Source organism: Pseudophryne corroboree, chromosome 8 (genome assembly GCF_028390025.1).
Source record: "Pseudophryne corroboree isolate aPseCor3 chromosome 8, aPseCor3.hap2, whole genome shotgun sequence".
NCBI lineage: Eukaryota > Metazoa > Chordata > Amphibia > Anura > Myobatrachidae > Pseudophryne > Pseudophryne corroboree.
In genome coordinates this window covers 53,823,557-53,837,467 of record NC_086451.1, presented here as the reverse complement: position 1 = coordinate 53,837,467, position 13,911 = coordinate 53,823,557, and the positions used below count along the sequence as shown (strand labels likewise).

At 48.3% G+C, this 13,911-nt stretch overlaps 1 protein-coding gene across 1 annotated transcript in view; it reads right to left on the bottom strand.

Moving 5' to 3' along the window:
* Nucleotides 1-13,911, bottom strand: part of MECP2 (methyl-CpG binding protein 2) — a 217,628-nt gene that overhangs the window by 42,189 nt on the left and 161,528 nt on the right. Inside the window, exon 2 of the mRNA XM_063936384.1 lies at nt 388-726. Within this exon, the coding sequence (XP_063792454.1) occupies nt 388-726 (339 nt within the window). The remainder of the gene's footprint in view (nt 1-387; nt 727-13,911) is intronic.

Genomic DNA, 13,911 nt, shown 5'->3' with positions numbered 1-13,911 from the left:
ATAGCTTCAATATTACGCTTAGTGATGGTAGCCTTAGGAGGTAGAGATGGGGAAGTCGAGAGAGATAGGTTAAAGGAGAGCAGGTGGTGGTCAGAGAGGGGAAATGGGGAGTTGGAAAAATCAGAAATATCACAGCGGTGAGTGAAGACCAGATCCAGTGAGCTCCCATTAACATGGGAGGTGAGGAGGTCCACTGGGAGAGACCAAGTGAAAAGGTGAGGTTAAGGAGTTTAGAGGCAGGGGATTGTGTGGGGATGTCAATATAATACTTGTTATATTGCAAAGGGATGGCACTGTTTAAGATAATTACGGGTTTCTTTACAAATAATAATAAAAAAAATAAAAATAAACAAAAAAAAGTTAGAAATCATTTTTAGAACTACTTACTTGATCAAATATACATCATATTTTCCAGCTGAACGTCCTGACTTTCTCTGTTTGAGCTTTCTTGTCCAACCTTCAGGAAGAGTAGGGTCATCATACATAGGCCCTCTGTCTCTAATAACAGAGCGTCTTTGCTTAGAAGAAGCAGAGGCTTCTGGGACAGCAGGTGCGGCCTCTGAGCTTTCAGGCATCTCTGCTTTCCCTGCTTCTGCAGGCTCCTCTGACTGCTGTGCTGACGGATGAGCTTGCTCTGGGCTTTCTTCATCATCCTTTATAAATTTCTTAACTTTCCTGAGTTTTGGAGGTTTGTCTTTCTGATCCAAGTCTTCTGTCTTTTCCTCCCTTGGAAAAAAATAAATAAAATATAATTGATTCACTTTTACATATTTAACTTCATTGCTTAATGGCCAGAGGTAATTTGAATTGCACAATAGCAGTCTTCATTATGTGTACACCGTTCCCTGACTTATTTAGAGCGTAGTATAAAGGGAGTAAGACCTAACGGGACCAGCCATCTTCCGTGTCTCGTGATTTCCTCTGCACATAGAAGACAGTGTGGACAGATAAGTGTCATTAGACATGAGAGGAGGTATGAATGCAATGTGTGCAATGTCTGAGTGGCACGTAGAGGAGTGTCTGGTGAGAATTACATTTTGCCTTGCGCCCCCTGCTGGCTGTCTATAGTAATGGGCGTCCATCAGCAATTCAATTGTTGTTCTGATACGGTGTTCATTAGCAGAGGCAGTCACATTTTTTTCTCGCAGCCTCCGGAGATCAAGAAAAAAAAAAGTGAAAAGTCCATAGTTTGGCCACCCAAACCCGGACTTTACACGCCCAACAGAGATCTTTAGATGTGTTTAGCTCCTTTACACGGCTAAACCTGGTGCTTTCAGTGGCGTTCAATGCCACTGTTTGATAGAAACTGAGTAATATACGGAGCAATACACCTGGGGAGAGGCCTACCGTATACGATAACAGCTCAAGTCAGTTGAGCAATCAGCTAATGCTGGCCATGACCAGCTTTCCTCCAATCATCTAAATGACCAACTAAAACACTACCCCCCACAACTAAACAACTTTTTCATCAAACCAACCTTTTTAAGCACACCAGACAAGTTCTCTCCAACTTGTGATTTCATAGAAGTAGGCGGACAGGTTGTACCTACTTGTGCATGTTTTGATTAATGAAATAAATAAATTATATATATATATATATATATATATAAATAAAAATAAAGGTGTGGTATGGAAGGTCGACCACACTTAGGTCGACAGTGTCTAGGTCGATCAGTAATGGTCGACAGTAACTAGGTCGACAGGGTTTGTAGGTCGACACGTTTTAAGTCGACAGGTCAAAAGGCTGACATGATTGTTTTAGAGCTTTTTTGGTGTAGTTTTCTCCGTATAGTGACCGGGAACCCCAATTAGTGCACTGTGTCCCGTCGCATGGCTCACCATGCTTCGAACAAGGTGCCTCGCTCCGCTGCGCTCGGTGCAGGTTACCGTTCCAAATTGTAGTCCACATGGATCGCTAAGTATGAAAAAGTAAAAAGAAAGAAAAGAAAAAAATTGGGAAAAACTCATGTCGATCTTTTGACCTGTCGACCTAAGTATGGTCGACCTAGAGACCGGATACCATATATATATATATATATATATATATATATATATATATATATATGATAAAACAACTTTTGCATGTTTTGCCGTTCTGGTGTGAATACTTAAAATATTTCCTGTTAGATGCAGGTAAATGACCTCAATAAATATTGACAGGTATATATGAATCAATTTTAGTGGTGTTTATTTAATATTCAATCTACCGAATTGCAGTTAATCTTTCCTCAGCAGTACAATCGGATTCAGTATGATACGCCGGCGGTCAGGAGACCGACGCTGGGATCCCGACAGCCGCAATACTGGCGGCAAGTGCAGCATGTCCCCTTGAGGGCTTGCTGCACACACCATGCTTCGGGCCCCGTTGGCGACCCCTTGGGGGGATTCTGGCCGGCGGTCGGAATTTCACCGGGTGTCGGGATTCCGATGTCGGTATCCTGACAGCCGGGATCCCGACAGCCTGCAAAATGATTGCCTCCCATACATTCCTTCGATACGGTTTCATTTTAACGATACAATGTGATCACATATAGCGGGATACAATGTGATCACTGTCTCTGCACAATAAAACCCTGCTGGGGGAAAGCTATATATTCATATCACACCTTTACGAAGCTGTAATTCTGGCATTATGGGTGCGGATGTGGAGCTCACTCATGCGGCTTCTCTAACTCAAAACAACGAGCTGCCACATGAACGCATTTTTCTGATAGACATTGCCCACTCTGGAGATACAGATCTGTCCGCATACATGGAATGTATTTAATATGATCACTCAGTCTGTCATAAGCAGATAGAAATTGATTCTCTTATCATTCCTATCACCTGTATTACATATCCTTCTTCTCTGTAACTCACTGAATGTTCCACATCACCTGTTTTCTGATAGTTTCCGCATTATGGGGGTTATTAGCAAAAACTGCTAGTGATGAAATCGCCTGTTGGGGCCGCCCAGCACAGGGTAAAGTCACCCAGCATGTATGGCGCCTGCCCTGCATGTAATTGCTATCGCATTGCAGATTCGTGAAGAAAAAAAAAAGAAGAGTATAACCCCTGTACATGCGTCCAAGCTACATAGACAGGAGCATCGCCGCCATGTTTCCCGTCACAGGAAACGCAGGCGACATCATCGGTCCACCCCATAAAACAGCCATGACACGCCTGGGTTTCCTGCTCCACTTCCTCCCCCCTCCGCACCGCTGCACCTGAACGCCCTCCGTCTGTCAATCATGTTGCGATCGCTTCCTTCCAGGATGCAATCGCATAATGAAAGTTCATGATTGCACAATGTGTGCGCTGCGCAAACATCCGAAAAGCAACCGTTTGCGATTTTGTAAATACTGCATCCATCTCTGAATACCCACCTATAAGTGCAGGTATCGGTATTAGCAACTATCACTAGGGTGATTGTGGGTGGGGGGCACGGTGAATGGGTGTCAGGGTGGCACAGTGATTGCGGTGCTGGTGTGTGTGTGTGTGTGTGTGTGGGGGTAGGGCCGGAGAGGGGGTGTGACAGTGACATGCACCAGCAGCTCTGGTCCTTCACTTGCACCTCTGAAGCCGATCCCAGGATGACAGGGGAAGCCCAGCAGAAATGATGGACTGCAGCAGGTGCCCCTGGTCCTCCTCCCAGCTCCAGCACTACTGCAGACACGTGTCCCGGGGTGACAGGGGCAGCCCAGCAGCAGTGATGGATTGCTGCAGCAGCCCATGGTCCTCCTCTAGGCTCCCGCACCACTGCTGCCACTGATCCTGGGCTGTCAGAGGCAGCCTGGCAGTGATGGCTAAGTAGGGGGGACACTGCAGGAGAGTGTTCGCCTACTAATCGTTCAGTTGTGGGGTAATTTTCCTCCAACATTACAACGATTTGTTGGGGGGGAAAACAAACTGGTTTGATTTTCCTAACTAGTTGGACAAACCATTTTTTGGTGGTTTTTCAGCAGTGTGGGAGCAAACGGCTGATTATCGTATCCTCCCACACACCGCCAGATTATCATTCCTACCAGTCAACTAGTTGGCTGGTTGGAACGATATCGTTCTGGTGTATGGCCAGCATAAAGATGTGTTCTATTACTTGCTCTCTTCCAGGGAAAAGTGGATGCATTCCTTTTTCTTTGCTAAATATAAAGGAGCCCATGGAGATAATTCCCGATCTCCTGTTTAAAGTGAAGGGAGATCTCAGGGGGCGATATACAATTGATGTCCCCTATCGCGCCCATTAGTGTCGTGTTTAGTCGCGTAAAGCAGATAAACCCATCTAAACTAATGGGCGTGATCGGGAAAAGTGCCGTTTGGGCGCCCAAATGGATCGCTTTCACACATTTCAGCTCCCCACCCCCGATGGGAGCGAGCTGAAATGTAGACACCGGCAGCCAATCACGCCTGAACGGAGCTAAATTTGGATATCTCCGTTCAATGCCATCTAGTGGCTGCCAGCAGAAAAAATAAGATTTTAAACCTACCGGTAAATCTTTTTCTCCTAGTCCGTAGAGGATGCTGGGGACTCCGTAAGGACCATGGGGAATAGACGGGCTCCGCAGGAGACATGGGCACTAAAAAGAACTTTAGATATGGGTGTGCACTGGCTCCTCCCTCTATGCCCCTCCTCCAGACCTCAGTTAGAGAAACTGTGCCCAGAGGAGACGGACAGTACAAGGAAAGGATTTTTCTTAATCTAAGGGCAAGATTCATACCAGCCCACACCATATAACATGGAATATACGAACCAGTTAACAGCATGAAACAAAACAGCATCAGCCCGAGACTGATCAAAACTGTAACATAACCCTTAAGTAAGCAAAACTATATACAAGTCTTGCAGATGTAGTCCGCACTGGGACGGGCGCCCAGCATCCTCTACGGACTAGGAGAAAAATAAGAATTTACTTACCGATAATTCTATTTCTCGTAGTCCGTAGTGGATGCTGGGAACTCCGTAAGGACCATGGGGAATAGCGGCTCCGCAGGAGACTGGGCACAAAAGTAAAGCTTTAGGACTACCTGGTGTGCACTGGCTCCTCCCCCTATGACCCTCCTCCAAGCCTCAGTTAGGATACTGTGCCCGGACGAGCGTACACAATAAGGAAGGATTTTGAATCCCGGGTAAGACTCATACCAGCCACACCAATCACACCGTACAACCTGTGATCTGAACCCAGTTAACAGCATGAGAACAGAGGAGCCTCTGAAAAGATGGCTCACAACAATAATAACCCGATTTTTGTAACAATAACTATATACAAGTATTGCAGACAATCCGCACTTGGGATGGGCGCCCAGCATCCACTACGGACTATGAGAAATAGATTTATCGGTAAGTAAATTCTTATTTTCTCTGACGTCCTACTGGATGCTGGGAACTCCGTAAGGACCATGGGGATTATACCAAAGCTCCGAAATGGGCGGGAGAGTGCGGATGACTCTGCAGCACCGAATGAGAGAACTCCAGGTCCTCCTCAGCCAGGGTATCAAATTTGTAGAATTTAGCAAACGTGTTTGCCCCTGACCAAGTAGCTGCTCGGCAAAGTTGTAAAGCCGAGACCCCTCGGGCAGCCGCCCAAGATGAGCCCACCTTCCTTGTGGAATGGGCATTTACAGATTTTGGCTGTGGCAGGCCTGCCACAGAATGTGCAAGCTGAATTGTACTACAAATCCAACGAGCAATAGTCTGCTTAGAAGCAGGAGCACCCAGCTTTTTGGGTGCCTACAATATAAACAGCAAGTCAGACTTTCTGACTCCAGCCGTCCCGGAATTATATATATATATATATTTTCAGGGCCCTGACAACGTCTAGCAACTTGGAGTCCTCCAAGTCCCTAGTAGCCGCAGGCACCACAATAGGTTGTTTCAGGTGAAACGCTGACACCACCTTAGGAAGAAACTGGGGACGAGTCCGCAGTTCTGCCCTGTCCGAATGGAAAATCAAATATGGGCTTTTGTAAGACAAAGCCGCCAATTTTGACAATCGCCTGGCCGAGGCCAGGGCCAACAGCATGGTCACTTTCCATGTGAGATATTTCAAATCCACAGATTTGAGTGGTTCAAACCAATATGATTTGAGGAATCCCAACACTACGTTGAGATCCCACGGTGCCACTGGAGGCACACAAGGGCTGTATATGCAATACTCCCTTGACAAACGTCTGGACTTCAGAAACTGAAGCCAATTCTTTCTGGAAGAAAATCTATAGGGCCGAAACTTGAACCTTAATGGACCCCAATTTGAGGCTCATAGACACTCCTGTTTGCAGGAAGTGCAGAAATCGACCTAGTTGAAATTTTTTCGTGGGGCCCTCCTGGCCTCACCCATGCAACATATTTTTACCACATGTGGTGATAACGTTGTGCGGTCACCTCCTTCCTGGCTTTGACCAGGGTAGGTATGACCTCTTCCGGAATGCCTTTTCCCTTAGGATCCGGCGTTCAAACCGCCATGCCGTCAAACGCAGTCGCGGTAAGTCTTGGAACAGACAAGGTCCCTGCTGGAGCAGGTCCTTTCTTAAAGGCCGATGCCACGGTTCCTCTTGGAACAGACATGGTACTTGCTGAAAGCAAATCCCTTCTTAGCTCCCGAGGCCATTAGTCCTCTGTGAGCATCTCTTGAAGTTCCGGTTACCAAGTCCCTCTTGGCCAATCCGGAGCCACGAGTATAGTTCTTACTCCTCTATGTCTTATAATTCTCAATACCTTGGTTATGAGAAGCAGAGAAGGGAACACATACACCGACTGTTACACCCACGGTGTTACCAGGACGTCCACAGCTATCGCCTGAAGGTCTCGTGACCTGGCGCAATACCTGTCCCATTTTTTTGTTCGGGCGGGACGCCATCATGTCCACCTTTGGTCTTTCCCAACGGTTCACAATCATGCGGAAAACTTCCCGATGAAGTTCCCACTCTCCCGGGTGGAGGTCGTGCCTGCTGAGGAAGTCTGCTTCCCAGTCGTCCACTCCCGGAATGAACACTGCTGACAGTGCTATCACATGATTTTCCGCCTAGCGAAAAATCCTTGCAGTTTTGCCACTGCCCTCCTGCTTCTTGTGCCGCCCTTTCTGTTTACGTGGGCGACTGCCGTGATGTTATCCCACTGGATCAATACCGGCTGACCTTGAAGCAGAGGTCTTGCTAAGCTTAGAGCATTATAAATTTGCTCTTAGCTCCAGTATATTTATGTGGAGAGAATTCTCCAGACTTGATCACACTCCTTGTGTGACTGCTCCCCAGCCTCTCAGGCTGGCCTCCGTGGTCACGAGCATCCAATCCTGAATGCCGAACCTGCGGCCCTCTAGAAGATGAGCACTCTGTAATCACCACAGGAGAGACACCCTTGTCCTTGGATATAGGGTTATCCGCTGATGCATCTGAAGATGCGATCCGGACCATTTGTCCAGCAGATCCCACTGAAGAGTTCTTGCGTGAAATCTGCCGAATGGAAGCGCTTCGTAATGAGCCACCATTTTTACCAGGACTCTTGTGCAATGATGCACTGACACTTTTCCTGGTTTTAGGAGGATCCCGATTAGCTCAGATAACTCCCTGGCTTTCTCCTCTGGGAGAAACACCTTTTCCTGGACTGTGTCCAGAATCATCCCTAGGACCAGCAGACGTGTCGTCGGAACAACTGCGGTTTTGGAATATTTAGAATCCACCCGTGCTGTCGTAGAACTACTTGAGATAGTGCTACTCCGACCTTCAACTGTTCTCTGGACCTTGTTCTTATCAGGAGGTCGTCCATTTTCTTTGAAGACGAATCCTCCTTTCGGTCATTACCTTGGTAAGGACCCGGGGTGCCTTGGACAATCCAACGGCATCGTCTTGAAACTGATAGTGACAGTTCTGTACCACGAACCTGAGGTACCCTTGGTGAGAAAAGGCAAATTTTGGGACATGGAGGTAAGCATCCCTGATGTCCCGGGACACCATATAGTCCCCTTGTTCTTTGCTATCACTGCTCTGAGTGACTCCATCTGGATTTGAACCCTTGTAAGTGTTCAAATTTTTCAGATTTAGAATAGGTCTCACCTAGCCTTCAGTACCACCATATAGTGTGGAGTAATACCCCTTTCCTTGTTGTCGGAGGGGTAAATTTATTATCACCTGCTGGGAATACAGCTTGTGAATTGTTTTCAATACTGCCTCCCTGTCGGAGGGAGACATTGGTACAGCAGACTACAGGAACCTGCGAGGGGGGAAACCTCTCGACATTCCAATCTGTACCCCTTGGATACTACTTGTAGGATCCAGGGGTCCTGTACGGTCCCAGCGTCATGCTGAGAACTTGGTAGAAGCGGTGGAGGGCTTCTGTTCCTGGGAATGGGCTGCCTGCTGCAGTCTTCTTCCCTTTCCTCTAGTGATGAGCGGATTCGGTTTTACACGGTTTTACTCGGTTTTACTCGGTTCTCAAAACAGCATCTTATTGGCTCTCGGATGTCACGTGTTTTGGATAGCCAATAAGATGCCGTTTTGAGAACCGAGTAAAACCGAGTAAAACCGAACCTCGCTCATCACTACTTTCCTCTATCCCTGGGCAGATATGACTCTTATAGGGACGAAAGGACTGAGGCTGAAAAGACGGTGTCTTTTTCTGCAGAGATGTGACTTAGGGTAAAAAACGGTGGATTTTCCAGCAGTTGCCCTGGCCACCAGGTCCCATGGACCGACCCCAAATAACTCCTCCCCTTTATACGGCAATACATCTTTGTGCCGTTTGGAATCTGCATCACCTGACCACTGTCGTGTCCATAAACATCTTCTTGCAGATATGGACATCGCATTTACTCTTGATGCCAGAGTGCAAATATCCCTCTGCGCATCTCGCATATATAGAAATGCATCCTTTAAATGCTCTATAGTCAATAAAATACTGTCCCTGTCAAAGGTATCAATATTTTTAGTCAGGGAATCCGACCAAGCCACCTCAGCTCTGCACATCCAGGTTGAGGCGATCGCTGGTCGCAGTATAACACCAGCATGTGTGTGTATACTTTTTAGGATATTTTTCAGCCTCCTATCAGCTGGCTCCTTAAGTACGGCCCTATCCGTAGATGGTACCGCCACTTGTTCTGATAAGCGTGTGAGCGCCTTATCCACCCTGAGGGGTGTTTCCCACCGCGCCTTAACTTCTGGCGGGAAAGGGTATACCGCCAATAATTTTCTATCGGGGGAAACCCACGCATCATCACACACTTCATTTAATTTATCTGATTCAGGAAAAACTACAGGTAGTTTTTTCACCTCACACATAATACCCTTTTTTGTGGTACTTGGAGTATCAGAAATATGTAACACCTCCTTCATTGCCCTTAACGTGTGGCCCTAAAAGAAAATACGTTTGTTTCTTCACCGTCGACACTGAAATCAGTGTCCGTGTCTGGGTCTGTGTCGACCGACTGAGGTAAATGGGCTTTTTACAGCCCCTGACGGTGTTTGAGACGCCTGGACAGATACTAATTTGTTCGCCGGCCCTCTCATGTCGTCAACCGGCTTGCAGCGTGTTGACATTGTCACGTAATTTCCATAAATAAGCCATCCATTCCGGTGTCGACTCCCTAGAGAGTGACATCACCATTACAGGCAATTTGCTCCGCCTCCTCACCAATATTTTCCTCATACATGTCGACACACACGTACCGACATACAGCACACACATAGGGAATGCTCTGATAGAGGACAGGACCCACTAGCCCTTTGGGGAGACAAAGGGAGAGTTTGCCAGCACACACCAAAACGCTATAATTATCCAGGGACAACCTTTATATAAGTGTTCCTCCCTTATAGCATTTTAATATATATACATATCGCCAAATCAGTGCCCCCCCTCTCTGTTTTAACCCTGTTTCTGTAGTGCAGTGCAGGGGAGAGCATGGGAGCCTTCCCACCAGCCTTTCTGTGAGGGAAAATGGCGCTGTGTGCTGAGGAGAATAGGCCCCGCCCCCTTTTCGGCGGGCTTCTTCTCCGGAGTTTTAGATATCTGGCAGGGGTTAAATACATCCATATAGCCTCAAGGGCTATATGTGATGTATTTTTCGCCATACAGGTATTATACATTGCTGCCCAGGGCGCCCCCCCCCAGCGCCCTGCACCCTCCGTGACCGCTGTGTGAAGTGTGCTGACAACAATGGCGCACAGCTGCAGTGCTGTGCGCTACCTGATGAAGACTGAGAGTCTTCTGCCGCCTGGTTCCGGACCTCTTCATCTTCAGCGTCTGCAAGGGGGGTCGGCGGCGCGGCTCCGGGACGAACCCCAGGGCGAGCCCTGTGTTCCGACTCCCTCTGGAGCTATGTCCAGTAGCCTAAGAATCCAATCCATCCTGCACGCAGGTGAGTTGAAAATCTCTCCCCTAAGTCCCTCGATGCAGTGAGCCTGTTGCCAGCAGGACTCACTGAAAATAAAGAACCTAAAAACTTTTTCTAAGTAACTCTTTAAGAGAGCCACCTAGATTGCACCCTTCTCGGCCGGGCACAAAAACCTAACTGAGGCTTGGAGGAGGGTCATGGGGGGAGGAGCCAGTACACACCATGTGATCCTAAAAGCTTGCTTTTGTGCCCTGTCTCCTGCGGAGCCGCTATTCCCCATGGTCCTGACGGAGTCCCCAGCATCCACTAGGACGTTAGAGAAAAGTGTTTTCCCTTATAGCTGCATATATGTTGTATACTGCGCCTAAATTGTGCCCCCCCCCCCCTCTCTTTTTAACCCTTTCTGTAGTGTATTAACTGCAGGGGAGAGCCAGGGAGCTTCCCTCCAACGGAGCGGTGAGGGAAAAATGGCGCCAGTGTGCTGAGGAGATAGGCTCTGCCCCTTTTTCGCTGACTTTTCTCCCGCATTTTTATGGAATCTGGCAGGGGTTAATATACATCCATATAGCCCTGGGGGTTATATGTGATGTATTTTTGCCAGCCAAGGTGTTTATATTGCTGCTCAGGGCGCCCCCCCCCCCCCAGCGCCCTGCACCCTCAGTGACCGGAGTGTGTGGTGTGCATGAGGAGCAATGGCGCACAGCTGCAGTGCTGTGCGCTACCTTGGTGAAGACCGAAGTCTTCTGCCGCCGATTTTCAGGACCATCTTCATGCTTCTGGCTCTGTAAGGGGGACGGCGGCACGGCTCTGGGACCGGACTCCGAGGCTGGGCCTCTGTTCGGTCCCTCTGGAGCTAATGGTGTCCAGTAGCCTAAGAAGCCCAGGCTGGCTGCAAGCAGGCAGGTTCGCTTCTTCTCCCCTTAGTCCCTCGATGCAGTGAGCCTGTTGCCAGCAGGTCTCACTGAAAATAAAAAACCTAAAACTAACTTTTTCTAAGAAGCTCAGGAGAGCTCCTAGATTGCACCCTGCTCGGTCAGGCACAAAAATCTAACTGAGGCTTGGAGGAGGGTCATAGGGGGGAGGAGCCAGTGCACACCAGATAGTCCTAAAGCTTTCTTTAGATGTGCCCAGTCTCCTGCGGAGCCGCTAATCCCCATGGTCCTTACGGAGTTCCCAGCATCCACTAGGACGTCAGAGAAATAAGATTTTACTCACCGGTAAATCTATTTCTCGTAGTTCGTAGTGGATGCTGGGAACTCCGTAAGGACCATGGGGAATAGACGGGCTCCGCAGGAGACTGGGCACTCTAAAAGAAAGATTAGGTACTATCTGGTGTGCACTGGCTCCTCCCTCTATGCCCCTCCTCCAGACCTCAGTTAGGATACTGTGCCCGGAAGAGCTGACACAATAAGGAAGGATTTTGAATCCCGGGTAAGACTCATACCAGCCACACCAATCACACCGTATAACTCGTGATACTATACCCAGTTAACAGTATGAAATATAACTGAGCCTCTCAACAGATGGCTCAACAATAACCCTTTAGTTAGGCAATAACTATATACAAGTATTGCAGACAATCCGCACTTGGGATGGGCGCCCAGCATCCACTACGGACTACGAGAAATAGATTTACCGGTGAGTAAAATCTTATTTTCTCTGACGTCCTAGTGGATGCTGGGAACTCCGTAAGGACCATGGGGATTATACCAAAGCTCCCAAACGGGCGGGAGAGTGCGGATGACTCTGCAGCACCGAATGAGAGAACTCAAGGTCCTCCTCAGCCAGGGTATCAAATTTGTAGAATTTAGCAAACGTGTTTGCCCCTGACCAAGTTGCAGCTCGGCAAAGTTGTAAAGCCGAGACCCCTCGGGCAGCCGCCCAAGATGAGCCCACTTTCCTCGTGGAATGGGCTGTTACTGATTTAGGATGCGGCAATCCAGCCGCAGAATGCTCCAGCTGAATTGTGCTACAAATTCAGCGAGCAATAGTCTGCTTAGAAGCAGGAGCACCTATTTTGTTGGGTGCCTACAGGATAAAAAACGAGTCAGTTATCCTGACTCCAGCCGTCCTGGAAATATAATTTTTTAAGGCCCTGACTACGTCCAGTAACTTGGAATCTTCCAAGTCCCTAGTAGCCGCAGGCACTACAATAGGTTGGTTCAAGTGAAAAGCTGATACCACCTTAGGGAGAAACTGGGGACGAGTCCTCAATTCTGCCCTATCCATATGGAAAATCAGATAAGGGCTTTTACATGACAAAGCCGCCAATTCTGACACGCCTGGCCGAAGCCAAGGCCAATAACATGACCACTTTCCACGTGAAATATTTCAAATCCACAGTTTTAAGTGGCTCAAACCAATGGGATTTTAAGAAACTCAACACCACGTTGAGATCCCAAGGTGCCACAGAAGGCACAAAAAAGGGGCTGAATATGTAGCACTCCCTTTACAAATGTCTGAACTCCAGGCAGTGAAGCCAGTTCTTTCTGGAAGAAAATCGACAGAGCCGAAATCTGGACCTTAATGGAACCCAAATTTAGGCCCATAGTCACTCCTGACTGTAGGAAGTGCAGAAAACGACCCAGCTGAAATTCCTCTGTTGGGGCCTTCCTGGCCTCACACCACGCAACATATTTTCGCCAAATACGGTGATAATGGTTTGCGGTTACTTCTTTCCTGGCTTTTATCAGCGTAGGAATGACTTCCTCCGGAATGCCCTTTTGCTTTAGGATCCGGAATTCAACCGTCATGCCGTCCAACGCAGCCGCGGTAAGTCTTGGAACAGACAGGGCCCCTGCTGTAGCAGATCCTGTCTGAGCGGTAGAGGCCATGGGTCCTCTGATATTATTTCTTGAAGTTCTGGGTACCAATCTCTTCTTGGCCCATCCGGAACCACGAGTATCATTCTTACTCCTCGTTTTCTTATTATTCTCAGTACCTTTGGTATGAGAGGCAGAGGAGGGAATACATAAACCGACTGGTACACCCACGGTGTCACTAGAGCGTCCACAGCTATTGCCTGAGGGTCCCTTGACCTGGCGCAATATCTAGTTTTTTTGTTTAGGCGGGACGCCATCATGTCCACCTGTGGCCTTTCCCAACGGTTTACCAACAGTTGGAAGACTTCTGGATGAAGTCCCCACTCTCCCGGGTGTCGGTCGTGTCTGCTGAGGAAGTCTGCTTCCCAGTTGTCCACTCCCGGAATGAACACTGCTGACAGTGCCAACACGTGATTTTCCGCCCATCGGAGAATCCTTGTGGCTTCTGCCATCGCCATCCTGCTTCTTGTGCCGCCCTGTCGGTTTACATGGGCGACTGCCGTGATGTTGTCTGATTGGATCAGTACCGGCTGGTTTTGAAGCAGAGGCCTTGCTAGACTTAGGGCATTGTAAATGGCCCTCAGTTCCAGAATATTTATGTGTAGGGACGACTCCTGACTTGACCAAAGTCCTTGGAAATTTCTTCCCTGTGTGACTGCCCCCCAGCCTCGAAGGCTGGCATCCGTGGTTACCAGGACCCAGTCCTGTATGCCGAATCTGCGGCCCTCTTGAAGATGAGCACTCTGCAGCCACCACAGTAGAGATACCCTAGTCCTTGGAGACAGGGTTATCAG